This window comes from Myxocyprinus asiaticus, chromosome 41 (assembly GCF_019703515.2).
Source record: "Myxocyprinus asiaticus isolate MX2 ecotype Aquarium Trade chromosome 41, UBuf_Myxa_2, whole genome shotgun sequence".
Taxonomy (NCBI): domain Eukaryota; kingdom Metazoa; phylum Chordata; class Actinopteri; order Cypriniformes; family Catostomidae; genus Myxocyprinus; species Myxocyprinus asiaticus.
Window position 1 is genome coordinate 5049416 of NC_059384.1, and position 27420 is coordinate 5076835.

General features: G+C 36.0%; 1 protein-coding gene across 2 annotated transcripts; it reads left to right on the plus strand.

Annotated features, from left to right (window-relative positions):
* On the plus strand, positions 1-27306 carry fmnl1b (formin-like 1b). Of its 2 annotated transcripts, XM_051681994.1 has the most exons (27): positions 693-854; positions 10773-10856; positions 11745-11825; positions 11918-11991; positions 12151-12234; positions 12850-12972; positions 13596-13683; positions 15352-15428; positions 15525-15618; positions 16532-16606; positions 17051-17161; positions 17312-17461; positions 17588-17689; positions 18978-19212; positions 19989-20162; positions 20315-20439; positions 20957-21159; positions 21818-22052; positions 22192-22260; positions 22395-22475; positions 22606-22735; positions 22830-22993; positions 23138-23239; positions 24579-24686; positions 24788-24902; positions 26044-26159; positions 26480-27306. In XM_051681994.1, the coding sequence occupies exons 1-26, from the start codon at positions 708-710 to the stop codon at positions 26133-26135; spliced, it is 3123 nt and encodes a 1040-aa protein (XP_051537954.1). In that variant the 5' UTR covers positions 693-707; the 3' UTR covers positions 26136-26159; positions 26480-27306. The 2 variants fall into 2 exon arrangements, with proteins under 2 accessions (XP_051537955.1, XP_051537954.1); XM_051681995.1 differs by lacking the exon at positions 26044-26159 and having other exon boundaries at positions 1-854.
* Positions 27307-27420: the final 114 nt, after the last annotated feature.

Here is a 27420-nt window from a genome sequence, read left to right on the forward strand (position 1 = left end):
CTCACTCCAGGATGGAGCACAGAGATGTCGTAGAGATCAGAACCACATGTGGAACCTGTTCAGAAAGGACTAGGAGCTAGGGCACGACAAAAGATTGTGTAGTTGAAGAAGTTCCTGTGGGTCTAAAATCCAAACTGCACTACAGCTGTTTTGGCTAATTATTCAGTGTTGTTGCTTTTGTTTGGATTTTTTCTTTATTTTTTCTTCGACCAATCTGCATGTATTATACCCATTTTTATTTCCAAATCTCTTAAGCGTTGCTAAACTCATTTTGACAGTCTGGTCTGCTGGGACATTTGATTTTTTTCTGTATATTTGAGCAACAAGACAACACCATCGGAAGACTTTAGACTTATGTCTCTCCATTAGGGACCCGTTTCTTCAAGTCTTCAAAACTTGAAGAAGTCATCATTTGTAACCATGTAAAAATATAATTACTCCAGACATTGCATGAAATTTTGAAAACCCAGAATTCTTTAGGGTTTGAGTTAATGCTAGATTTTATCTTGCTGTGTCCATAAAGTGGTCGACCTTGGACCTAAAAGTCTGCTATATTGGGACAGAACAAGACGTTTTTGAAGCTTTGAGGACCAAAGAGTTTTCGGAATCATTCACATTGAGTTCATGTTGTAGAGCTTCACTGAATGAGACTTAAGATATTCTGGACTGTATATGTGTACCTGTGTGTGTAAGTTGCGCATACAGCCATGGGGAATGCAGCAGGAAGTTTGGAGATGTCCCCGGGACGGGATGTGAAACGGCCCCTGAGCACTTACGGACAGAAACAACCACCAGCCCCAAAACTGCCCTTACCATCCGAGGAGGAACTGGAGGAGAGGTTCAGCATTATGTTGGTACGTAAATGACAAAATATTGTTTAACCAGACTGATCGCACTTTGAATTTGGCATCAGTAGGTCTAACATGTTGCTGCTGTAATCGGTCTGTGCTTACCGAAATTCGAATTACTGCCCCCAGTGGCCGAAGCTGGAAGTGCTGTTGAACGTATGGGCGGGTGAAATAAGTGGAGCCAACAGCGAGTTGTAGTTTTAGTTATTAATCTAATACTGTCAACAGGAATGCACATTTTATTAACCAGCCTGATCTCATGCAATTTACATGACAATGGCAACATTTTTGCAAACCAAAATAACGTGCTTTATTACACGTTTGGCTGCAGTTTCCCAGTGAAATGTCCAGCAGGGGGGTGCCATTATCGATGTTATAATCAGACGAGGCTTTTTAGGTAAATATTAGATGGATGTTTTAATGAGTAAAACGTACCTCCCTAACATAAAAATTTAACCTAAACCTAACCAATAGTGTTTAAAAAAAATGTAAATGGTAGGTGAAAAAAACAGACATCATAACCCAAAACCAACACCTAAACCTAACCAATAGTGTTTTAAAAGCAAATTTGACATTAAAAGCTCATTACCTGAAGCAATCATGTCATTTTGTTTCGCTTCTATGGCACTTTTGCTTCACTTTCACTCCAAGCGTTATTTGCTGGGCTTGAGGCTCGGTCTCCGAGTCCAAGGTGGGTTACCGTGGAAGTTAAAGCAATTGGAATAAGTATGTAAATGTAGGTGGATCTGTACTGCAAGCGTTAAATAGTATTGTTTTTCAAATTATGTGTTAGAGTAAAAGTGTTTTTATATACAGTAAGAACATAGCAGGGTGTGAGTAATAGAGCGAAAAATAAGTGTTTATAAAGTCATAAACAGCCATATTACCCGTGATTTGTGTGAAAGTAAATTAAAAGCACATTTGTTGTAGTACCTCTAGTGTTCATTTCACCAGGAAACTTCAGCAAAATGTAAAGAGCGGCACGTAAAACTCAGTTTGCAAAAATGTACTCATAGTAACATTCATTTTATAAAACTAGGTTGTATTGACTCACCACCATTACACCCAATTATTACACCCAACCACCAACAATCGCTTGAGCGAAAATGTAACTTCCGTATCTCGCTCACCATTGTTTATGCGAATGCGATTACTTCCTGGTTTCCAACCCGTGTCTAAGAGGTTGCTAGAGGGAAATGTGTTTATGCTTGAACTGATGCAAAAATGTCTGATATGGGATGGCGCTTGTCCATGAACTTTTGGAAGCAGCATGTCGACTTCCTGCGTGATCATGTTGGTATAACATAGACACTACACTTCAGGTAGATCATAATTCTCCAGGGTCAATGGCAGTAAACCAAGGGCTTAAGTGCTCTACTAGCTCTTGCTTCTAACTTAAATACTAGTTCAGGGGTCTGGCAATATGCTTCCTTAAGCCCTGAACCTAACATGCTAACTGTATAGCCTTTAGGGAAAAAACAAAGCAAGGTATTTTCAAGGGGTTTGGTATGTATGGTTTAAGGCTGAGATATGCCACTTTTTAAGCTTTATGAAACTGTAATGTGCATCTGCATTATCAAAAGCTAGTTTTTCAAACAATTAAAAAATGGAAACACACACATCTTCTTACATAGTCCACCTAAACCACAAACCATCCTGAAACTATATCTAGTTTTTCCACTTTAGGTTATAGGCCTTGATGTATCGGTATGCATCTGTGTACTGAGGTGTGTGTGCATTCGTTCACGTGTTTGCGAAATCTGAATTCTCCAAGAATGAGAGTTATGCAGCAGCAGCTGAATGACTTTAATGCGTCATTAGCCATGTTTTATGTACTTTATCTACCTGTATCGTTTGCATCTAACTTATGACATTGAGTTATACAGTCTGTTCAAAGTGTTTTCATACCTGTGTTTGGCTGCAGAAGTATTTATTCAAAATACTAATTGAAGATTGTAAAAATGATTAAATTATAGAAAACCACACACCTCTACCTAAATAACTAATATGAACATATCGGGGTTTTTTTTTGCACAGACTGATGCAGTCTAGGGTTTAATGTACTGTATACATGCTATTTGTGTTACTGTTGATATACTTTGTGCAGTACTCACAACATATTTCAGATTTAACTGATTTAAGACTATATTTTAATATCAGTTGTGGCAAAGCACAACTTTCTCCACCAAACACAACAAATGTACACACTTTTATATCCTGCTACATGATGCTTGTATACGGTCAATACATTGTTCATATACTATATATTCTGTGCATACTTACTACCTTATAGTCAGCTAAATGAGTAGCTGATTATTTAATTGAAATGCAAATTGCTAAAAAGTTATTTGAAATAGTGAAATAACTTCCTGTTACAGCACCAAAGTATACACTTTCCCTTTTACATATACTGTACAGTATATACATTTGAACATAAAATCTGGACTGGATTCACAGTAGTTCACAGTAGTATTTAACATTGCAGCTACTTAAAAGGGATATACTTTTCACTAAATATATACAGTGAATAGGTCTGGCTGCAGTGTGCATTTGCAAAGTCAACTGTAATGTATTCCATGTTAATTAATTAAATCTGCCAATATAATTGATGCTGTTCCTAAATCAGATAATCACTCCATATTCAAATCGTATAGCAGTGAACACCATCTAATCTATGAACACGTATTAAAATGCACATGTGCCTTTAAGTAAAAACTCAAACGATTACATTTTATCCAATCATCAGGACAATGCAGAATGCCTACAGAGAAAGAGAGCGAGACTGTGACATGGTGCGTGTTTGTATAATGGAAATAGAATGCAAATAATTAAGGTAGCATTGGTAGTGTGTTTATAATAAAACACACAGAATTAAAGGGACAGGTTACTCAAAAATGAAAATTCTGTCATTATTTACTCCCCTTGTGTTCTTCCAAACCAGTATGACTTTTTTTCTTCCATGGAACACAAAAGGAGATGTTAGGCAGAACATTCAATTTCAGTCACTATTCACTTTTTGTTTGTATAGGAAAAGCATGCAAGTCAGTCCCTAATATTACTCCTAACATCTCATTTGTGTTCCACTAAGCTATATTAATAGTGAACTACCCATTAATATAGCATATAAAAACACACAGTCAGGTACCAAATTTAAATGTTACAGCACAAAGCCCCAGGATAATCACCTGTATGTTTAGTAACCGTATCAAGTATGTGAGTTTAGAAATATGGGTAAACTATGGCTGTTTTCACTGATGTCTTGCACAACCTCGGGGCCATACACAGGCAAATTCATGCAAATACGCACACAGGTACATTTACACACATTTTGAAAGCTCTTGTGAGCTACATATGTATGTGTACTATTTATAAATAATACACTATTTTTGTCCTTGCTTACATGCGTGAATTTTTAGCATTTAAAACAGCCAATTTACTACTTACTGATGATTTTTACTGACATCTGCAAAAACTACAGGCCTGTAATTATACAAATGGCCCAGTTAGTTATTGATATTTTGCATGTAGCCACTTACTGAAAGGATGAGCCATCAATCTTCATCAATGGTCCACCTTTCAGCTGATCTAGAAACAGTCTGGACACAAATATATTAGATGTTAAATTAATCATTCATAAAGTCATTTGTGAATGTATTTTGATACAGAGCCAACAGTGATACTTATTACTGGGAAAATATATATTAAAAAAAAAAGTGGGTTGATACAGTATATTAGAACAGCAACAGTAAAACACATCAGTATGAACTAGTAAAAGATGTGAAATCATGAAATTTAAATATCAAATTTCCATCAAATTAATCTTTAATTAAGAGTAAACTTTAACAAAATAAAAAACCTAAATATTTTAATTTTGTAAAACATTACTCATTTCATTTTGATGGAAATTTATTGTGAAATTGAAATGTGTAAATCTTTTATATATATATATATATATATATATATATATATATATATATATATATATATATATATATATATATATATATATATATATATATATATATATATATATATATATATATATACACACACACACACACACAGGCAGCCAAAAGTTTGGAATAAGGTACAAATTTTGCTGTTTCGGAAGGAAATTTTTACTTTAATTCAACTGTTCACAAAGTATAGTCAGGACATTACTGATGTAAAAATCAGCACCATCACTATCTGAAAAAAGTCATTTTTGATCAAATCTAGACAGGCCCCATTTCCAGCAGCCATCACTCCAACACCTTATCCTTGAGTAATCATGCTAAATTGCTAATTTGGTGCTAGAAAATCACTTGCCATTATATCAAACACAGTTGAAAGCGATTTTGTTCATTAAATGAAGTTTAACATTGTCTTTGTGTTTGTTTTTGAGTTGCCACAGTATGCAATAGACTGGCATGTTTTATGGTCAATATTAGGTCAGAAATGGCAAAAAAGAAACGGCTTTCTCTAGAAACTCGTCAGTCAATCATTGTTTTGAGGAATGAAGGCTATACAATGCTTGAAATTGCCAAAAAACTGAAGATTTCATACAAAGGTGTACACTACAGTCTTCAAAGACAAAGGACAACTGGCTCTAACAAGGACAGAAAGAGATGTGGAAGACCAGATGTACAACTAAACAAGAGGATAAATACATCAGAGTCTCTAGTTTGAGAAATAGACGCCTCACATGTCCTCAGCTGACAGCTTCATTGAATTCTACCCGCTCAACACCAGTTTCATGAACAACAGTAAAGAGAAGACTCAGGGGTGCAGGCCTTATGGGAAGAACTGCAAAGAAAAAGCCACTTTTGAAACAGAAAAACAAAAAGAAAAGGTTAGAGTGGGCAAAGAAACACAGACATTGGACAACAGATAATTGGAAAAGAGTGTTCTGGATCTTAACCCCATTGAGCTTTTGTGGGATCAGCTAGACTGTAAGGCGCGTGAGAAGTGCCCGACAAGACAGTCACATCTATGGCAAGTGCTACAGGAAGTGTGGGGTGAAATGTCACCTGAGTATCTGGACAAACTGACAGCTAGAATGCCAAGGATCTGCAAAGCTGTCATTGCTGCACGTGGAGGATTTTTTGATGAGAACTCTTTGAAGTAGTTTAAGAAGTTCTGAACATTTTTTTCAAAATGTAATAGTAATTTTTCACGTTATTAATGTCCTGACTATACATTGTGAATAATGTGCCACTTTGGTGAATAAAAGCACCAATTTCTCTCAGTAAGAGTAAAATCTGTACATTATTCCAAACTTTAGGCTGCCAGTGTATATAGTATATATTATATATATATATATATATATATATATATATATATATATATATATATATATATATATATACCATAGGCACCCGCATGGTTTAGTTAATTAATATAATACAAACAAAAAAAATAAATAAACAAAAAAAAGATAAATTATTCTGTATAATCTTCTAATGTAATTCCAGTAAAAGTTAAGCAATATGTCATAAGCTTGAAATGAAGGATTACTAATATTTTGCCCATGTGCATGTCTGTCTGTGTGTGTGTGTGTGTGTGTGTGCACTGCAGTAAACAGTTGGCCTGCAGTTTTACGCTGCATTGCTGAATTGATTGATCATGATTTATCCTGAGCTAGTGCTGCAATATGTGTACAGTGGGGTGGGCTGTATATAGAATACTGCATATACAGTATGTGCATGCCATGCACACACTACTAAACATTTGTGCACTTCAGCAAGAAATGAGGGTATAATATGAATCCAAGCTATCAGATAATTTTAACTACTACTGACTTCATTTTGTCATTGGATTGCTGATCAGTAAATAGGGTTGTGTTACCTTGTATAATACTTTCTGGTAATTTTATTAAAAGCAGAGATTTGTCAAAAGTTAGCTGACCTGAGTATGAAAAACTGTTGTTATTTTTTACCGATTGGGTACAGGAAAAAAGGGAGGTAAAACAACTGATAAAAAAGTAAGAAGCAAAGAATCTATTTTAAAGGAAGAAAATGAGACATTTAAAGCGATAGATGGTGAGTGGGATGTGTTTTGTCCTTGAGTGTGTTTTACTGTGTCCTCCAGTCCTCATTTCAAAAGAATGAGAGGCTGGACTGTTATTAAGGAGAAAAAGAAGAGAGAGAGTTCTGGATCAAAATCTGCAGATATAACACAGAGTCTAAACTGCAAGTGACAAGGGCAGATGCAACATGACAAAACTAGACCATTTCCATTACATTCTGTGAATAATGGAAGACTGTTTGAGGGCAAAATTGAATGTGTGTGTGTGTGTGTGGATGTTTGCCCTGAAGCCATTTTTCTGCATATTGCTGGTTATCCTCCCATTGACCTGTTTTGCAAATTAGAACGTAGTGCCATGCTAATGAATCATTTTGTAACTCAATCTACACAAAAATGAAATGACACAGCAATAGTGACATATGATGTTATGGTCACATCCATTCCATGATCTTATGACAGATCATTTGTTTTTCTATCATAGTTGGGACTTTCCATGGGTTTATACTGAGCTAATTATATCTTCTATCCACTAAAACCTCACAGAAACCTTTTTGCATTTTCTTAGATATTACAAATATTATGAAGATATTAATTGGTATTTTTATTTAGCCCTTTTCCGTATGGTGACTGCAATGGTAGGTAATTTCAGATTTTACCTTCCAACACGTCCCACACCCATCCAAAAATGTATTTATAGTAAAGAGTGAATTATACATTATGTATTCTATATGAAAATTGCGTCTCAACATATCTAATTTGATATTTCTGTGTATTTTCTATAACATACTTGCGTCTGTGCTTTGGCATTGTAGTGTCGATTATTTCTTGAGTCTTGGGATGATAAGTGCTCACAGAAAGGCTGAATATTAAGAGTTCAGAAAGAGTTATCTTACAATGTTCCCAAAACAAATGATAACATTCCTCCAAGTTATCGGTTGAAAGATACAGCCTAGGAATTTGGGCACAATACAAATACTGCGAATTCCGAACAACTTTTACGGCAAAACACTCATTGTTCTAAGAGACATCAAGTAGGTACCTCAAAGAACTTAAAACCTACAGTATAAACTTTTAACGTGACAAATCTAATATAGGATGTGTGGAAATAACCAGTTGTTTTAAATAACCATATTTTAACGTGTCCGTGACTTGGTTAGTCAAAATAGCAATATGTTGGTGTTTGCTTGTGTGGAAAGGTTTTGATATTCTTGTGGGAAAGAAATTTTCCATAATGTCATCAGAGGAATAGGAAAACCTGTCAAAACCCTAATGGGTACGTCCTCATAAGGCCAAAAAAGGTTAATAAAGGGACTAAACAATGTCTTAAAGTGATAGTTCACCCCAAAATATAAATCCTCTCATCATTTATTCACCCTCATGCCATCCCAGAAATATGACTTTCTTTCTTCTGCTGAACACAAATGAAGATTTTTAGAAGAATATCTCAGCTCTGTATTCAATGCAAGTGAATGGTGACCAGCACTTAAAGGCAGCATAAAAATAATCCATACAACTCCAGTGGTTTAATCCATGTCTTCAGAAGTGATATGATAGGTGTGGGTGAAAAACAGATACATTTTTAAGTCTTTTTTTTTTACCATAAATCTCCACTTTCACTTTCAATTTCACAATGTGAAAGAATGTGAAAGTGTAAGTGGAGATTCACCATTAACTTGAGTTTTATGGACATACAGAGCAGAGATATTCTTCTAAAAATCTTTGTTTGTGTTCAGCAGAAGAAAGTCAGACTCATCTGGGATGGCATTTGTCCCTATCCCTTTAATTAGTGGTGTTTGCTAAGGCAAGCATCACTATTATTATTGCTCATACTTTGACCCGGCACAACAGTCGAAGGTGTCTGTAACTCGTGTTTACATATTGTAGATAAACAATTGAAAAACAATGCAGACGCACACAAAAATAAGTTCGGCGTGAACAGCCTCTAACTTGTCTGTTCACACGTGTCATTTTTTTGTTAATTTACTTTGGCCAGTAAACTACCACCAAAATGCCTTAGCAACCACCTGGCAATGCCCTAGCAACCACTCAGATAACCCTAGCCACTGCACAGTGACAGCCTGTGTGCACTACACTTTCACTTTACTACCTGGAGGAACATTTTCATTTTGTAATGTTATGGGAGTTGGCCTGTGTTTGATTTTAGTTTCAAGTTTAAACTGTTGTGTCACTTTGCAACCCTATAAGAACAGAGTAGTTATGTGTGTGTGTGAAGCATTGGCTTTCTCAATTTCCATAATATTTTTTCAGGGGATTTACAAGGAGCCTTCATACGCCAATATGTTCACTATCACCTGATACTGAAATGAGTCACTGATGAGGTCATTCTGTATGGCCATAACAGTGTGTGTGTGTGTGTGTGTGAGAGAGAGAGAGAGCAAATGCAAACACTCATGCTGTTCATCAATTATTTAGGAGATTGTTATAGCAACAGGACATGCACGCAAGACTAATCCACCGGTTCAAAAAGGGCATTCTTGCAGTCAGCATACCTTATTACACATGTGATATGTCTACTGCTCGTAAACCATCTCACAAGATGTAACCGCTTGCTCATCAGTTATATAGTCACTGTGAGCAAATAACAGCATAATTATTGTTAAATTCTCCATGGTCTGGAAAGATATTACAGAGAGATCTGGTCTTTGGTGAGTACAAATTCACTCTTAAAGGGACAGTTCACCCAAAAATGAAAATTCTTTCATCATTTACTCACCCTTAAAAGTGAATGATGACTGAGGCTGTAATTCTGCCTAACATCTCCTTTTGTGTTTGTGAGAGAATTTTCATTTTTGGGTGAACTATCTGTTTAAAAAGGTAGAAGCATTAAAGGGATAGTTCAACCAAAAATGAAAATTCACTCATAATTTACTCATCCTCATGCCATCCCAGATGTTTATGACTTTCTTTCTGTTCCAGAACATGAAAGGAATTTTTTTTTAAAGAATATATGATCTCTGTAGGTCCTCACAATGCAAGTGAATGGTGGCCAGAACTTTTAAGGTCCAAAAAGCACATAAAGGCAGCATAAAAGTAATACGAATTACTCCAGTGGCTAAATCTATATCTTCAGAAGCGATATGTTAGGTGTGGGTGACAAACATATCAATATTTAAGTTCTTCTTTACTATAAATTCTCCTTCCTGCCCAGTACATGGCAATATGCACAGAGAAAGTGAATCACCAAAAACAAAAGAATGTGAAAGTGAAATTGGAGATTTAAAGTACAAAAAATTACTTAAATATTGACACCTATCATATCAGTTCAGAAGACATGGATTAAACCTCTGGAGTCGTACTTTTATGCTGCCTTTATGTGCTTTTTGGACCTTCAAAGTTCTGGCCACCATTCACTTACATTGTATGGACCTATAGAGCTGAAATATTCTTCTAAAAATCTTCGTTTGTGTTCAGCAGAAGAAAGAAAGTCATACACATCTGGGATGGCATGAGGGTGAGTAAATGATCAGCGAATTCTTATTTTTGGGTGAACTATCCCTATAAGAGCCAGAGGAGAACCTTTATAAGTTCAGCATAGAACATTTTACTCTCCATTTCTCTAGAAACCCATGTATGCACTGCTACTTTAAAGAACCCAGGAACCAATACACTGATAAGAAGACCTTAAAATGTAACATCATGAATAGCTTATACAAAAAGAATCCAAGGCACTTCTTCTGGTTTGAAAATTTAAAACCCTTTATTTTAATTGGCTCATCACAATGACAATAAAAAAGTTTAAAATCAGATACTGCACACTGATGCATTTCGGCCAACGGTCCTTCCTCAGAGTGTGTCAGTATACTGGAATGTACCATAGTTTATGGTTCTGGAACAATAAATGGAATGGTGTGACTAACAAAACAATTATGATTTGTTCTCCTCTGTCTATGATTGCAGAATTCCATGAATCTTCCACCTGATAAAGTGAAACTGCTCTGTCAATATGACAATGAGAAGAAATGGGAGCTAGTCTGTGATCAGGTTAGTTGAAACACACACACTCATCATAATATATAGAGCACAACACTGTCCACTTTGACAGCCATCATGGTTCTGGAAGTATTTTTCCATTTCATTTTTTTTAATATTGATTTAATTAATCTTCATAAAAGAGTTGTAGGCCATGAACCAAACCAACCAGCTCCGATGGGAATCACAAGATTACAAATTTAGATTTGAAGCAAAAAAGGTATTTGAAAATGAGACAAAAAGACAAACGTCTTTATAATGGACAACTACAATCCAATGAAGCTTTGTGAATGAGGTGAACAATTTAAAAACTATAGAAATATGAAAAACGATATAAAGTCGATACAAAGTTGTTGATTATAGGTATAGAAACAATATATTTAATGTATATTGCAAAATATAAAATTTTATACAAATATACAAGTAGTTTTAGAGTGTAGGGAGACCAACTCAATTGAGTTTGTTGGCTGCGATTCTCTGATTGGTGGATTTTCCTCCTTAAGGTCATGGGTAGAGTAGTTCTTCACCAGGAATTCCGCTTTTAACACAATTTTCAATTTTTTTTAAATAACGTGGACTGCTGGCTTTAACATAAGCATATACCATTGATTAACAGTAATAAGTTATCGTTAATAATCAATTCAACTATGGAAAATAATAAATGGGATATTTACTTCTGTAACCAGACTCTTGCGCTACATTGACGTCACAACCATAAGCTCATTAACATATGACCGCCCACATTTACATATCAACACCTATTCAGTATTCAACATTTTTGCCCACCTTGATGAACGACATCTTGAAGTATGTCAGCACACAGTGGTTAGCCAATCAAAACAGAGGTAATTTACTTCTAAAAGCCTTAAAGGTACTCTTCCCTCTTGTTTCTCTCTTCAGGAACGGTTTCAAGTAAAGAATCCTCCCTCGGCGTACATTCAGAAACTCAAGAGTGTATTAGAGCAGGGAGGAGGCAGAAAGGTACGACTTTATATGTGTGTGAGTTTATGTCTGTTCCTAACTTAATCAACTCATAGAAATCATACAGTATGTGTGTCATTTAAAATGTATAGTTTAAAAGGAGAGTCCAAGAGTCCACACAGGTCCTGCGTGAGTTAGAGATCTCTCTACGCACCAATCACATCGGGTAAGAACCGTCACATGACTAAGAGTGTTTTCATGCATATGTTATCATATATCATATACCCTTGTTCTACAGAAAACAATTCAATAATGAGAAACGTCTGAGTTTACATTTAACATTTTGTTTATGAAGTACTTGCTCAGAATCTTGCTGTCTTTTCAGGTGGGCCGAGGAGTTTTTAAATGAACAAAACAAGGGGTTAGATGTTCTAGTGGAGTATCTCTCATTTGCTCAACGAGCAGTCACGTATGTAAACACACACACAGTCCAAGACACAATAGAGGGGTCTAAATTCTTAATGTGACAAGGCGTCTGGGAAATGAATGTGCTATGTGAGGGAATGTGTCACACCAGCCCTCTGAAGCCAGTAGCTAAAGCTTGTACTATAGTCATATTAGACATTTCAGAATAAGTATATAGCAAAGAGTCGGAACCAGACAACAACAAATAAAAAAACGCTTAATAGTGTTAATTTATTGTTTAACTTCATGTTGTTCTGCAAAATTCTCACAAGCTTCACATTTGCTGCTACTGAGGTTGAGGTATGAGTAGGTTTAGGATTAGGGTTAGGTTTAGGGTTTGGGGTAAGGATTGAATTAGAGTTAGTTTTAGGGGTAAGATGTAATTAAATGCAGGTACTTTAAATGTACGCAAGTACAACACGTATGTACATAATAAGTACATTGGAGCAAACTCTTAAGTGCACAGTAGTTAAAGACACCTACTCTAAATTGGGTCCAATAAATCATACTTTATGACTGATAGAATGAATGACAAAGATATCACTCATTGATGTTTAGCTCTAAAACATACTGTAGGTACATGCAAATTTACCTCGAAAGATTACAATTTTTTTTATAGATATGACATGGACAGCTCTGACAATGGAAGTTTTGATGAAAAATCTGTTGAAGATCTAACCACAAGTGCAACAAACTCCCCTACCCACAATTCCCCACGCTCAGGACGCCCCTTCACCACGAGGTCAGTCATACGCCTGCACACTACACAGCACTGACTGATGAATTCAATGCCTTGTTATCGTTTCTTCTGACATCATATGATTCGTGAAATCTAATATCTGAAGTCACATCAGTTAAAAAGTGTATTTGCACAGACCCAAACACACAAAACAACATACACTAATGCACTAAACACTACCACAGTTACGTCATGAGTGTCATCAAATATGTGTACAATGTATTTTGAGGTCATAGCAAATGCAATCAGACACAGAACACACACACACACAGATACAAACACACACATACCCCTCCAATCATTTTTATCAGGATCAGCTGCATTCCTGTTACAGTGACACAGAGAGAGAACATGTGTGTTTGTGCATATTTGTCCTGCTCAGGGCTTCAAGAAAATCACATTCACACAGGCTTTCAAAATATTTACTTTAACTTTTTAGTTTCTTTTTCACCATAAATCGCTACGTTTTACTCAATTATCTAGTTCTGCTTTTAATAAAATGTTGAACTTTAATTGCTTTTTATTTATTTAAAACAAACCCTTAGTTTAATAAAGACATGTTTATTGCAACCCCAATTCACTTTCTACATGTATGACATTTGCAGACTGATCTCTTTTATTCACAGGAAAGCTCTGCGCTACTCTCGTCTGCTCGGCCAGAAAAACCATCTGCACCTCTGTATTATGTGCCTCAGAGCCATCATGAATTACCAGGTACTGTATTCTATTGCACTCTTCTGTGCTGAACTCTAATATACTCTACTGTACTGCACTCTACTCTTCCCACTCTTAATGTACTCGTACTCTACTGTACTTTACCCTTCTGCACTTTACTGTACTGTTCTCTACTCTGTTGCACTCTACTGTAAGGTACTGTACTCTATTTCACCCTTCTATTCTGCACTCTACTCTAATGTACTTGCACTCTTCAGTACTGTTCTCTACTGTTCTAAACTTTACTGTAATGCTCTCTTCTCTATTGCACTCTGCTGTACTGTACTCTACTTTACTGTACTGTTCTCTACTCTATTGCACTCTACTGTAATACACTCTACCGTACTGTACTCTACTGTACTTTATTGCACTCTTCTGTACTACACTCTACTGTACTGTATTCTGTTGAACTCTACTGCACTCTAATTTACTGTACTTGCACTCTTCTGTACTGTAATGTACTCTACTGTTCTGGACTTTACTGTACTGTTCTCTACTCTATTGCACACTTCTTTACTGTACTGCATTGCACTCTTCTGTACTGCATTCTACTGTACTCTATTGCACTCAACTGTACTCTGTTGCACTCTATTGTACTCTACTGTACTCTATTTTTATTTTCTGCACTGTACTCTATTGCACTCTTCTGTACTGCACTCTACTGTACTGTCCTCTACTCTGTTGCACTCTACTGTACTCTGCTGTACTTTATTGAACTCTTCTGTACTGCACTCTACTGCCCTCTACTTTACTGTACTTGCACTCTTCTGTAATGTACTCTACTGTTCTGGATTTTACTGTACTGTTCTCTACTCTATTGCACTCTTCTGAACTGCAGTCTACTGTACTTTATTGCATTCTTCTGTACTACACTCTACTGTACTGTACTCTATTGCACTCTTCTTTACTGCACTCTAATTTACTATACTTGCACTCTTCTGTACTGTACTGTACTCTAATGTTCTGGACTTTACTGTACTGTTCTCTACTCTATTGCACACTTCTTTACTGTACTCCACTGTACTCTGTTGCACTCTATTGTACTCTTCTGTACTCTATTGCACTCTTCTGTACTGCACTCTACTGTACTGCAATCTAGTGTACTGTTCCCTACTCTATTGCACTCTACTGTACTGTACTCTACTGTACTTTATTGCAGTCTTTTGTAGTGCACTCTACTGTACTGTACTCTATTGCACTGTACTTTACTGCACTCTTCTGTAATGTACTCTACTGTTCTGGACTTTACTGTACTATTCTCTACTCTATTGCACACTTTACTGTACTCCATTGCACTCTTATTTACTATACTCTATTGCACTATACTGTACTCTGTTGCACTCTATTGTACTTTACTGTACTCTATCTTTTCTATAATGTACTCTATTGTACTCTACTGTACTCTATTGTACTCTTCTGTACTATACAGTACTGCACTCTACTGTTCTCTGTTGTACTCTATTGCCCTCTTCTGTACTGCACTCTACTGTACTCTATTTCACTCTTCTGTACTGCACTCTTCTGTACTGCACTCTACTGTACTCTATTTCACTCTTCTGTACTGCACTCTACTGTACTGTACTCTACTCTGTTGTACTCTGCTGTACTGTACTCTGTTCTACTATAATCTCTTCTATCATTCAGTCAATCTCTCTCTGTGTTTATTAGTTAGGGTTTAATAAAGTGATGGCCCATCCCAGCTGTGTCAATGAAATCACCCTCAGCCTCACCAACAAGAGTGCCAGGTGAGACAAGTGTGTGTGTGATCATGTCTGATTTGAGTTTGTGTTGATGTTTTGAACCTTTTCCTCTGTTAATTAATTTCTGCATGTGTGTGTTAGGACGAAAGCACTGGTTTTGGAGCTCCTTGCTGCAGTGTGTTTGGTTCGAGGAGGTCATGAAATGATTATTGCAGCCTTTAATAATTTCAAAGAGGTAGGAAAAATCAAAAGTATCTTTCTTTCTTTAACATGATTATTGTGAATTATTAATATAATATTCATATTCATTATTCATATAACATTTGTATATAAACACTGATGGAAACTGTTTCAGGGATCCAAAATCAATAACCCAAACTCTTTAATTAATTATGCAGACACTAAATAAACAAAGACGCATAATGACATTGACATATACTGTACTTGTGAGTGTTTCCAGCCCTCTGAGCTGCTGTTGAACTCTAATAACCTAATCTATGACACATACTATGAGATCAACGGTTAGCTTACACCCCATCTACACTGAGAGCGAGCAATGCAACACGACAAGACTATTGATCCCATTTGTATCAATGAAGCTGTCTACATTCCAAGTGTGCAAACAATTTTAAATATTTCAAACAGATGTGACTCATTATGATGTCTGCAAACATTTGCATTCAAACACATACACGCGGAAGTCTCACAAAGGAATTTGTGTGGGCAGACATTTTTGGTCCATGTCTCTGAAACCACAAGTTATTGTATTAAGTGAGCTGAAGAGATTTTATCTGCTTAGGGGATTCCCTTCAATATTTCCTTGTTATGTCAGTGAATAAGCACACTTTGCATAAAAATATACACTTTCCGACTGTATTGTAGCTGTAATTAATAATAAACCTATGTGCACCATCAAAGTAAATTATATACATGTGTTAGACAAAATACTAAAAACAGCAAACAATGACAATAAAATTACTACAAATCCTGTTTCCAGAATAGCTTTTCTTCTTAGAAGATTGTGGTGAACATATTGTACCATAACTTACACATACATTAACATTAATGTGAAGTGTCACCATCTTTACAGTTACGATTTGGATACAGTTTTAATGCAGTGATTATTTTGTCTCATCCTATTTGTACAGGTGTGTGGAGAGAAAACCAGATTTGAGAAACTGATGGAATATTTCAGCAATGAAGACAGCAGCATTGATTTCATGGTGAGTATGTATAGGTTTTAAACAAAATGATCTTTGCCTTTGGCTTTATTCACAATTGTCCCTCCTTTATATATATATATTTATAAAAAAAAAGCAAAAATCTGGGTTCCAGTGAAGCACTTACAATGGAAGAGAATGACAATCCATTCATGTTAAAATACTCACTGTTTCAAAAGTATAGCCACAAGACTTTGAATTATGCTTTAACATAATTTTAGTGTGTGTAAATATCCAATATTACAACTTTGTTGCCATGATGACAATACAAGTTAAAGACGATTTAAGCAACTTGTATTGAACCCAGAATATTCCTTTAAGGTTTGTCCTGGATTACACTGCTCTTCCATTCTCCATTGCAAATTGTTTTTCAATCTAGGATTCTCAATGCAATGAAAACTGATTCATGTGTTTACTGTGTCTCTATTTTCCATTTTTCACCTCTAGGTGGCATGTATGCAGTTTATCAACATCATAGTGCACTCAGTAGACAACATGAACTTTAGAGTGTATTTACAGTATGAGTTTACACAACTGGGACTAGACACTAATCTGGAGGTGAGCAAAAAAGCTATGTAAACAAAGACACCTTTACACATTAGACAATACAACCACACATCTAAACATACCATACTCTACATCTGTCTGTCATTGTTTGCTTTTGTACTCTTATTTTTTGTGTGATTGTTTGTGTGTATGTGTATATAGAGATTAAATGACACTGAAAATGAGAGACTGCAAGTGCAGATTCAAGCATACCTTGATAATGTGTTTGATGTTGGAGCACTGTTAGAAGATGCAGAGGCCAAAAATACAATAATGGAACATTTAGAGGAGCTACAGGAACAAAACACACAGGTACTCACACACACTTTTAAACCTTTACTTGTGAGGACTTCCCATAACATATACACACCATATAACATGTACAGTAGTAACTGGTCCGATTATCCATACTTACAGTATGTTGTATGTGTATTTCAGTTAAACAATAGACTGCAGCAGTGTGAGACTGAAGCTGAAGAGAAGACATCTGAACTGGAGAAACAACTCATTCAGAGCACAAAAGAGGCTGAGTTACTGAAGGTAATGAACACACTCTCTTAAAGGCCCCAGGAAATCAAAGCTCAAGTAAGGGGCCGTTCAGACAGAAAGCATTATTGCGCTATAATAAAGCTCTTTTAAATAAAAGTGAATGCAAAGAAAGTTACTAAACCACTTAAAGTTGACAAAATAAACCTTTTTATTTATTTATATGTATTAGAATATACAGGCTTTCTCTTCCTGGAAAAGGAATCAAAAGTATGGATCTTAGAGTTATCACCATTGATTTTTTAGACGTGAATGAAAACGAGGCTGTGAGGGATAGACTTGCAGTGTCTTAAATGGGTTGTAGTGTTGTTGTTAAAACTTACAGCAGACAAAAAAACTTCAGACAACACGAGTTGTGACAATTATAATACAGCTTTACACAGTGCTTGCCACTGAAGAGTCTAAGGCAGAAGTTCTACACAAGTACGTGAATGCAGATGTAATTGTTTAGCCACCGCATTGCTAATGCGCGATCCAGTTGAACATGATTAACGTGGGTTCTTGCGTTTCCGTGGTGGGAACAGTACTCACGGGGGGTGATTGAGTTACCTTCAAATGTCTGGGCCATTAAATTGGATTTGTTTTTATTCAGGTAAGTTGCTTTAAATATATTGACTTACATTTACTTGCCCAGCAATGTTATCTTCGAACTGTTGCTCCACCATGACAGTAGTTGACTTGAAAGAGAAAACTTTCCATAGAAGTGGGCAGTTCACACTTATCTCACTATAGCGCCCCTTGTGGCAACACTGAGAATGCAACAAGCACTTTTAAGAATGAAATGACCCCATGAAATCTAGCTTGCGTTGCAAGATGGGTCTGCATTCATGTACTTGTATATAGTATGTTTTGGCCCTAAGTCTATCCCTCAAAGCCTTATTTTCATTCCCGTCACAAATTAAACATGGTGCTACATTTACAAGGTCAATTAATGACTCATCTTGTACTCATGGGCGTGTCCAAATTGTTGTCCAATTAAATGCTCTCTAGAATGAGATTGACCCACCCCCTAACAACACCTGATTCTGACTAACAATAGCAAGTAGCAAATCACAATTCATGACTGTGACAAACTAAAGCCATATGGCTATTTAAAAAAAAAAAAAAAGGTACAAACCCTTCGATATGTCCCATCCAGCTTCCTGTTTTAAAACACAGGAAAGAATTCTGTGCTCATCAAGCAATTTCCTTGGGTCATAGAACACAAACCCTCTCTCATTTTCATGTGCTTGCATTTCCAAACAGTAAAGCTCTAATTTTTGTTGTGTGTGTGTATTTTCAGGAAAGTCTGAAGGAAGCGCATGCACAGATCTCTCAGTTACAGCAGAAGGAGAGGGAGAGAGAGATGGAGAGAGAGAGAGAAAAAGAAAGAGAGAAAGACAGAGAGCGCTCTGCTAAAGATTTGACTGAACTGGAGAAGAAGGTTCAGATTCTGATGGATCGGGGTCTGATCCGTATGGAGCGATCCGAATCTGGCGTTCTGGATTTACACATTATAGCTGCCTCAAACACTACTGGTGAGGCTCCACAAACACACACAAACATTTCTATACATTTCTATACAGTATATATTTTCTCTATTCTATATAATTCTATGGAATTTTTGGGATACTGGTGCCTCTAACACAGTTCAACAGAATCTGAAATACTTAAAAAAAAAAAAAAAAAAAATATATATATATATAATAAAAAATAAATAAAAAATAATTTTGTGATACTTGTGATATATAATATATAATATACAGGGGCGAAGATTCCAGGGGGGATACACCCCCCCAATAGTAAAAACAAGCAAGTACAACCCCCACCCCAATATTTATACCATGATCAATGGAAACATGTAAATTCTTCACACTGTAACCCCCACATGTTCAAGCCAAATCTATGCCCTTGATAATATATATAATGATAGTAATGATAATTCTTATGTTTTGTCTATGAACTGTCCAATAATGATCATAACGGAAAGCGTTCAAGCAGCATACTGTTGCAATGATTGTCTCCTTAGGCAAACGCACTTCTGTGGTTATTTACATGTATCTTTTAATAGCCTCCGAACTTTCATTTACTTCCTTTTGGAGGTGTTCAAGACTTAATTAGATAGTACAAACCGCCAAAAACCCCTCATAATTTCCACCCTGCATACACTCTCTGTGCATCAATAAAAAGATTATTCAGAGACTTTGTTTATGCCGAAAATTTCTAATAATGTAATATATTTGTAACATCTTTCTGCTGAAGAATGCTGTAAATAATAAAGCATGGTAATTATTTATTGTCTTTTCATCCATAGATAAGAGTGCCAAAGAAAATGAGGCCTCACCTGTGACAGAATCACAACCTCAGGTCAAAGCTCCGCCCCCACAACTTCCAGTCCCTGCCCCTCCGCCACCTCCTCCTCCACCTCCAATGAGTGCTGCTCCGCTCCCTTCACCTTTACCTGGGAGGGCAAGTACTGTAAAGACAGGTGAGAGCAATTATGGCAATCATGCATAAAAAAACTAAATTAAGAGAATCTAATGAAGAATGAATTAAATAAATAAATAAATATTGGATATAGCTGATTATATTCAAAGATGTTTTTGCTTTTGTTTCTCCCTGTTTGTGTGTGTGTGTAAGGTGTAAAAGGTAAGAAGCCTATCCAGACCAAGTATCGAATGCCACTTTTAAACTGGCAGGTTCTGATGGAGGAACAGGTGACTGGCACTGTCTTTAAAGAGCTGGATGATGAAAGTGTTCTTGGGGTGAGTTCTGTATGTGTTAGTGTGTGTCTAACTTGGCTCATAGAAATAGAATATGTGGATAGAATGGTAATTGCCATGAAACAGGGTAACCTGAAAATGCTCAATGACCTAGCTTCACTTTTGGGACAAAATTGCCAAAAATAAGTCCCCAGAAGTTGGGCAAATCTAACCAAACTTCCTTTGGGGACATCCTCAATTAAGGGGAAAGGTGATTCATGAATAAAGAAAATAATGTCTATAAATGTATGTAATGTCAAAGTGGGTTAGGGTTAGGCTTAGTGTTAGATACCCTAACCTTAACCCTATTGTTAGTCAGAATCAGGTGTTGTTAGGGAGGGGGAGAGTCAATCTCATTCTTGAGAGCATTTAATTGGACAATTTGGACATGCCCATGAGTACAAGATGGGGTTGGGTTAGTCTTTAATTAGAATTAGCTCAACATTTATCATCACAATGTATTTGATTTGCATCAATTATCTTCCTCACTTCTCCGTCCTCTTTTGTCTTCTCTCTGAAGGAGCTGAACATGGATGTCTTTGAGGAGTTGTTTAAAACTAAAGCTCAGTCTGCTGCTCTTGATGTGGGCACAATAAAGATGAAAGTGGCTCATAAAGCATCTAGTAAAATCTCACTACTGGAGCCCAACAGGGCAAAAAATCTCGCCATCACTCTGCGCAAAGGTGGCATGAGTACCGCTCAAATCTGTACTGCCATCGAAACGTATGTAAAAACACCTAAATTCACCTAACCTACCAGGTTTCTTTTGTTGTTGTTTTTTTCATTCTCTTGTCCTGTCCCCGAACCTTTCATTTTATCTTGCCTTGCTTTTCCTTTCATTTCTTTTTATTCTGTTTTTTGTTCCCTTTTCCTTTTTCTTTCTTATCCTTATTAATTTTTATTTGATTTTATGTCCTTGTACCATTTCCTTTTATTTAATTTTTGTTCCCCTTTCCTTTTTTATTTTCCATTCCTTATTTCTTTTCATTTTCTTTTCCTTCCTTTCCTTATACAATTTTTTTTATTTAATTTTCAATAGTTTTTCTTTTCAATTCTTATTACCTTTTCTTTTCTTTCTTTCTATTAATCCCTTTCATTTCTTTCCTTTCTTTATTCCCTTTCATTTCATTTTCTTTTCTTTCCTTTTTATCCATTTTCTTCTTCTTTTTAATTTTCTTATCTTTTTTCTTTTTCCCTTTCCTTTCTTTCTCTTGCTACATTTTCATTCATTTTCTTTCCTTTCATTTTATTATCTCTCCTTTTTCATTTCCTTTCCCTCCTTTCTCACAATGATGTTGAAGTCAGAATCTTCATATATAAAAGTAATCCTGACTTTTCAGTATCATATTCTCAAATTTTCTCTCTCTCTCTCTCTCTCTAGGTATAATCTTGATTTACTAAACTCAGATTTTTTGGAGTTGTTGGAACGTTTCATTCCATCTGATTATGAGCTCAAATTGATTAAGAATTATGAAAGAGAGGGACGTCCCCTGCTGGAGCTCTCAGAGGAAGACAGATTCATGGTGGCCTTCAGTAAAATCCCTCGTCTCTCTCAACGAATCAGTACATTGACATTTATGGGCAACTTCAGCGAAAGCATCCTGCTATTACAGCCTGTGAGTATATATTAGAAAAGTATATATGTATGATGATAATGATCTGATGGATAGATTAACCTATAGTTTTAAATGATGGTAAATTTCACACTGAAATTGTCTTTTTTGTTTATGCTTGCATCAATTTTCAAATCTGCAGCCATTAAATGCAATCATCGCTGCGTCCATGTCAATCAAATCCTCCAGCAAACTGAAGAAGATTTTAGAGGTAAAGTCAGTCAATATTAACAAATATACCCAAGATACAAGAAAACATAAGGATCTCACTCTCTGCACAGCATGATATACAGTTATTCTAAAATATGTGTAAATGCTTAAAAAGAAAAGATCTTTCTTATCTAGATCATTCTTGCCTTTGGGAATTATATGAACAGTGGGAAGAGAGGATCAGCGTATGGATTTCGACTACAAAGTCTTGATCTGGTAAGAGAAAACTTCATTACAAGTGCAATGTAGGCTATTTGTGGTTATAATACTATTATTATTATTTTTGAATTATTATTATTATTTTTAAGTATTGACAAAAGTGTCTGTCTCACATTTTCACTCTTAGCTTCTGGACATGAAGTCCACAGATCGCAAGCAAACCCTTCTGCACTTCATCGTCAGTATCATTCAAGAGAAATATCCACAACTGCACAACTTTCACACTGAACTACACTTTTTGGATAAAGCTGCACTGGGTGAGTAAACACACACACAAATACATCTACAACCAGCCTGCCAAATGAAGAACAATGCTCAAACATGAACACTGACCCAATTTTTCTCTCTCAGTGTCTCTGGACAGCATCCTTGCAGACGTGCTCTCTCTTGAGAAGGGAATGGATGTTGTCTGTAAGGAGTTCCAACAACAAAAAGACAGCGCTGTCCTCACAAACTTCCTGTCCAATAACAGCAGTCTGCTGGACTCTGTGGTTAAGGACAGCAAAACTGCACAGGTGGTGATGAATTCAGAATTAGATTCTGAATATATTGCAATTGAAATAAGAAGGCTTAGCCATAAATAATTGCTCAATTAGACTAAATAGCAAGCTCAGGTGCACCAACATTACTGAATTCTCTCTTTCTGTATTTCTGTACAGGAAGTGTATCACACAGTGGTGGAATATTTTGGAGAGAATCCTAAATCCACACCCCCCTCAGTGTTCTTCCCTGTTTTTATCAGGTTTATCAAAGCTTATAAGGTGACAACATTATTACCTTGTGCTAATATCATATTATTTTATATCAAGCTGGTTATGAGAACATTTTAGTCATGATTAACAATGCTTAAGAGCTTGACCATACTGATAAATTAGTTGTACTGTATGTTTCAAAAGCTTCATTTCATCCTTATGAACTTGGTTTAACCAGATGTTTGTATAAGCATCTCTCCCTGCCTTTACATATCATAAAAAATCAGAAATATGAGTTTCCAAATGGGAAATAGCACTTAACGTAATTAATGTTGTAAAATCAAGTCGGAAAGTCTAGATTTATTTTGCTACACTAGTTCCAGACTTGGGAACCCACACCAGCAATGGCACAAAATCTGAGTTTCATGACTGTGAACCAAATAAAATTATGAATCTGACATTTACAAACATTATCTTTGCAATAAAATATTTCACCCAAAAATGAAAATTCTCGCATTATTTACTCACCCTCATGCCATCCCAGATGTGTATGACTTTAAAAGGATATCTCAGCTCTGTAGGACCAAACAATGCAAGTGAATAGTGACAAAAACTTTGAATCCAAAAGACTCCAGTGGTTTAATCCATGTCTTCTTAAGCGATCCAATAGATTTTGGGTGAGAACTGACCAAAATGTAACTCCTTTATCACTATAAATCTTGACATCAGCAGCCCCTAGGCACGATCATGATATCAAGCTCGATTACACTTCCTAGAGCCATCTAGTGCTCTGCGCATGCGACATGCACTAAGAAGTGTAATCGAGCTTGAAATCATGATCGTGCCGAGACTGCTGATGTTAAGATTTATAGTGATAAAGGAGATACATTCTGGTCTGTTCTCACCCAAAATCAATTGGATCGCTTCTTGTCACCCTTCACTTGCATTGTCTGGCCCTACAGAACTGATATCTCCTTTTAAAAATCTTCGTTCATGTTTTGCAGAAGAAAGTAAGTCATACACATCTGGGATGGCATGAGGGTGAGTTATTGATGAGAGAATTTTAACTTTGGGGTGAACTATCCTTTAAAATGGCCACCCTTTATGCATCTAAAAGAATAGTTAATTAATTTACTAAGCCTGCATTAGCACAAATTACATGAAACAGGATTGAAATAGATTTGGACTTTACTGCAGTGTTTTGGCTGGAGTGCTTTAATCTCTGTTTTCCGTTTGCTTATCTGTAATGAGACAAAGCCAAATACTGCAATTTTGATTGACAACGTTGATGGTTGACATAAGAATTTTTGGACTTGGGAACATTTGACTGGCATATGACTGAAGGGCTGCCTAAATCAAAACTTTTACAATCTGGCTGCAAGAAAAGCATGTTTATCTCTTTTTGTAGCTGGCTGAACAGGAAAATGAACAGAGGAAGAAGAATGTATGTGAGAATGAGGACAGCACAAACGTACCCATCTCTGACTTGCCTGTGAACACATCATCAACAAACAAGGTAGATAGCAATACTCCAAGAGTGAAATGAGTGAGGAACAGTTAAAAAGAAAGTTACAATGAATTATTTAAGACAGCTCATCAGTCTGTTCATGTCGACAGGTGCCCATGTTGCCACGGTTACCGCAGGTGGATCTGATCGCAGAGCTGAAACGCAGGCAGATGTCACCTCTCGTGCGAGAGGGCAAAGACGGAGCCATTGAGGACATCATCACAGGTCAGTCTAGGGTTTGGGGTCAAAGGTTAACATATATCACATGCATAGTTGACGACCCTGAGTCACATCAATTACGGTGATTGTTACCACAGTTAACCCTCCTATTCTTATCAAGAAGGGCCGCTTTACTGTTTTCGGTCATTTTTGACCGGAAACAGTACAGGTGTAAATGTTTTTTTAATAAAATACATATAAATATCCCGATTTCACCATTAATTTGTATATGCAAATAAGCAAATTTATGTAACTTTACTACAGTAATAACCTAGTTGAAACATGAAGAAAATATGTGAATACCTCATGTATTGGGGCAGATTGCTGCTATCTGGTGAAAAAATAAAAATAAAATGACTTGAAAATCATGACAGTCATGTTCTATGCAGCCACATACTGCCTCGTAATTCAAAACTTTATCACAAGTTATACATTTGAATATTTGGATACACGCATTGTGGGTGTGTTATGGTCCCACCCCCTCATTTATGTGTGTGTCTATTCTGCATTGTGGCTGATTTATATATTTTATTTGACAAAATAAAAAAAAAACTGCTCTAGGTCATAGTGTCACCAGTTCATTTCTGTGTGTTTTGCACTCTGCATGTTGTATAGTCTCACCCCTTCATTGCTGTGTGTTTGTTCTGCATTGTGGCTGATTTACAGATTGTATGGGACAAATAAAAAAAATTAAGTTGGTTTTTATAAAAGTACCAAAAATAATTTGTTTGTACTGCTGTTAACAATGTTTGACAGTAAATTGTTTCAAATTTTTTTTCCCACCAAGTAATAAAGTTCATTATCCTAACTCTAGTCTATTACTACAGTTAGGCTAATGTGTATGTATATTCTATGTGTATATTATATATATCTTTTAGGGGGAGCAGGTGTGTGTTTATAGTCAAATTCACAGCAGCTTCAAACGTTGCTCATTTAGTCATATTTTCCTGCCATCACTGGATTCTTTGTGTAGTCTAATAATTCTCTCTTCACTTCTAATTTTATCAGTTATTCCTGACTCTCACTCATTTTTCTCTCTGTATGTTGTATATCCTTTGATATTGGCAGTATATCTTATCATCTTATTTCTGCTTTACTATAAAATCTCTATCTGGATTCTCTGTCGTTTCCCTCTGTGGTTTTTCAGCTCTGCAGGCGGTGCCGTTTACGGCCCGTTCTGGGAAGCGTTCTTCTCGTCTGCTCTGTGATTCTGGTTTCTGCGATGGGACTTCTTTATAACAGTCTCTTTATCAGTCTCTGAAGGTATCGCTCTTTTGTCTACATTTCTCTAGACGCCGCGATTCATGTGTTTTCTATGCTCTTTTTATAATGTTGAACTTCTGAAAATGCTTTACTCAATTCCTTGTACCTCTGATGTTTCAAGCTCTTTCAAGATTTTTCTTTGTACTTCACTACTCGTAAGTGATGCGGAGTATTTTTACAATGGAAAAGTTGTGTTACAGTGAAGGAATACTGTTTTCTTGCTTGTGTGTGTGTGTGTGTGTGTGTGTGTGTGTGTGTGTGTGTGTGTGTGTGTGTGTGTGTGTGTGTGTGTGTGTGTGTGTGTGTGTGTGTGTGTGCAGATTTGAGGAACCAGCCATATATCAGAGCTGATGGAGGAAGACGAAGCGCCAAATGGAAACCAACTCAACAGCTTCCTGTGTCGTCCGATATCTCCCTGTGATACACACACACACAGCTCAAAGCATGATGAACCCACTGAAAAATGAAGCCAAAAAACAGTTTACAATAAATATTTAAGCTTATAGTTTTAAATATCTTAATTTATAAATTAAGCTCTATATCAAAGATCAACTATTTATGTTAAATTTAGCAGCTCATATACTGTGAATCTCACGAAACCTGTCTACAAAATGTCCAGGTCATATTTCAACCCAAAATTAAAAAAGTTATATTTTGCATTGTGCCATTATTTTTAATGACAAAACTATGCAAATATTTCCCCCAAAATCATAACTTTAATATAGTTGTTGTTTTACTATATTACAATAAAAAATTAAAATTCTGGAATACATTTGTTTTTTATTTAAATCAACCAAGAGATATAAGTACTTTACAGTTATGTATTACAAGCAAGTATTTTAATAATGCAACAAAATAAAAATCTTAATGGCCCCAAAAAATGGGCTTTATTTTGGGTTGAAATATGACCAGAACAGGTTTAGTAAAATTAACCATTTAACATTTAACTACTGGATTTTCAACTACATTTTAGTGACACTTTACATTGATCTTTACATGATGTATTCTTGAAATAATTACTGTAAATCTACAGCAACTACTGAAGAAAACTAGCTTTGTCAAGTATGTGTATATTTATTTTTTCACATGATTTTGTCACATGGTTTTTCTTTCTATGTTTGACATAATAATAAACTTTTATACTGGATGACTGGAACAATTGGGCAGTTTACAATTAAAAAAGTACAAATTACAGTATGGACGACTTGGCGACATAACTGAATGACAATTAGTGTGTAAGACTTTAGTAGAATATATCCAC

Bases quoted from the DNA above. Each gene is read 5' to 3' on its own strand.
- fmnl1b (XM_051681995.1), top strand. From the start codon at position 708: ATGGGGAATGCAGCAGGAAGTTTGGAGATGTCCCCGGGACGGGATGTG. The intron at 17,462-17,587 runs GTACTCACACAC...TGTGTATTTCAG, and splicing joins TACAGGAACAAAACACACAG to TTAAACAATAGACTGCAGCA. The intron at 22,994-23,137 runs GTGGTGATGAAT...ATTTCTGTACAG, and splicing joins AGGACAGCAAAACTGCACAG to GAAGTGTATCACACAGTGGT.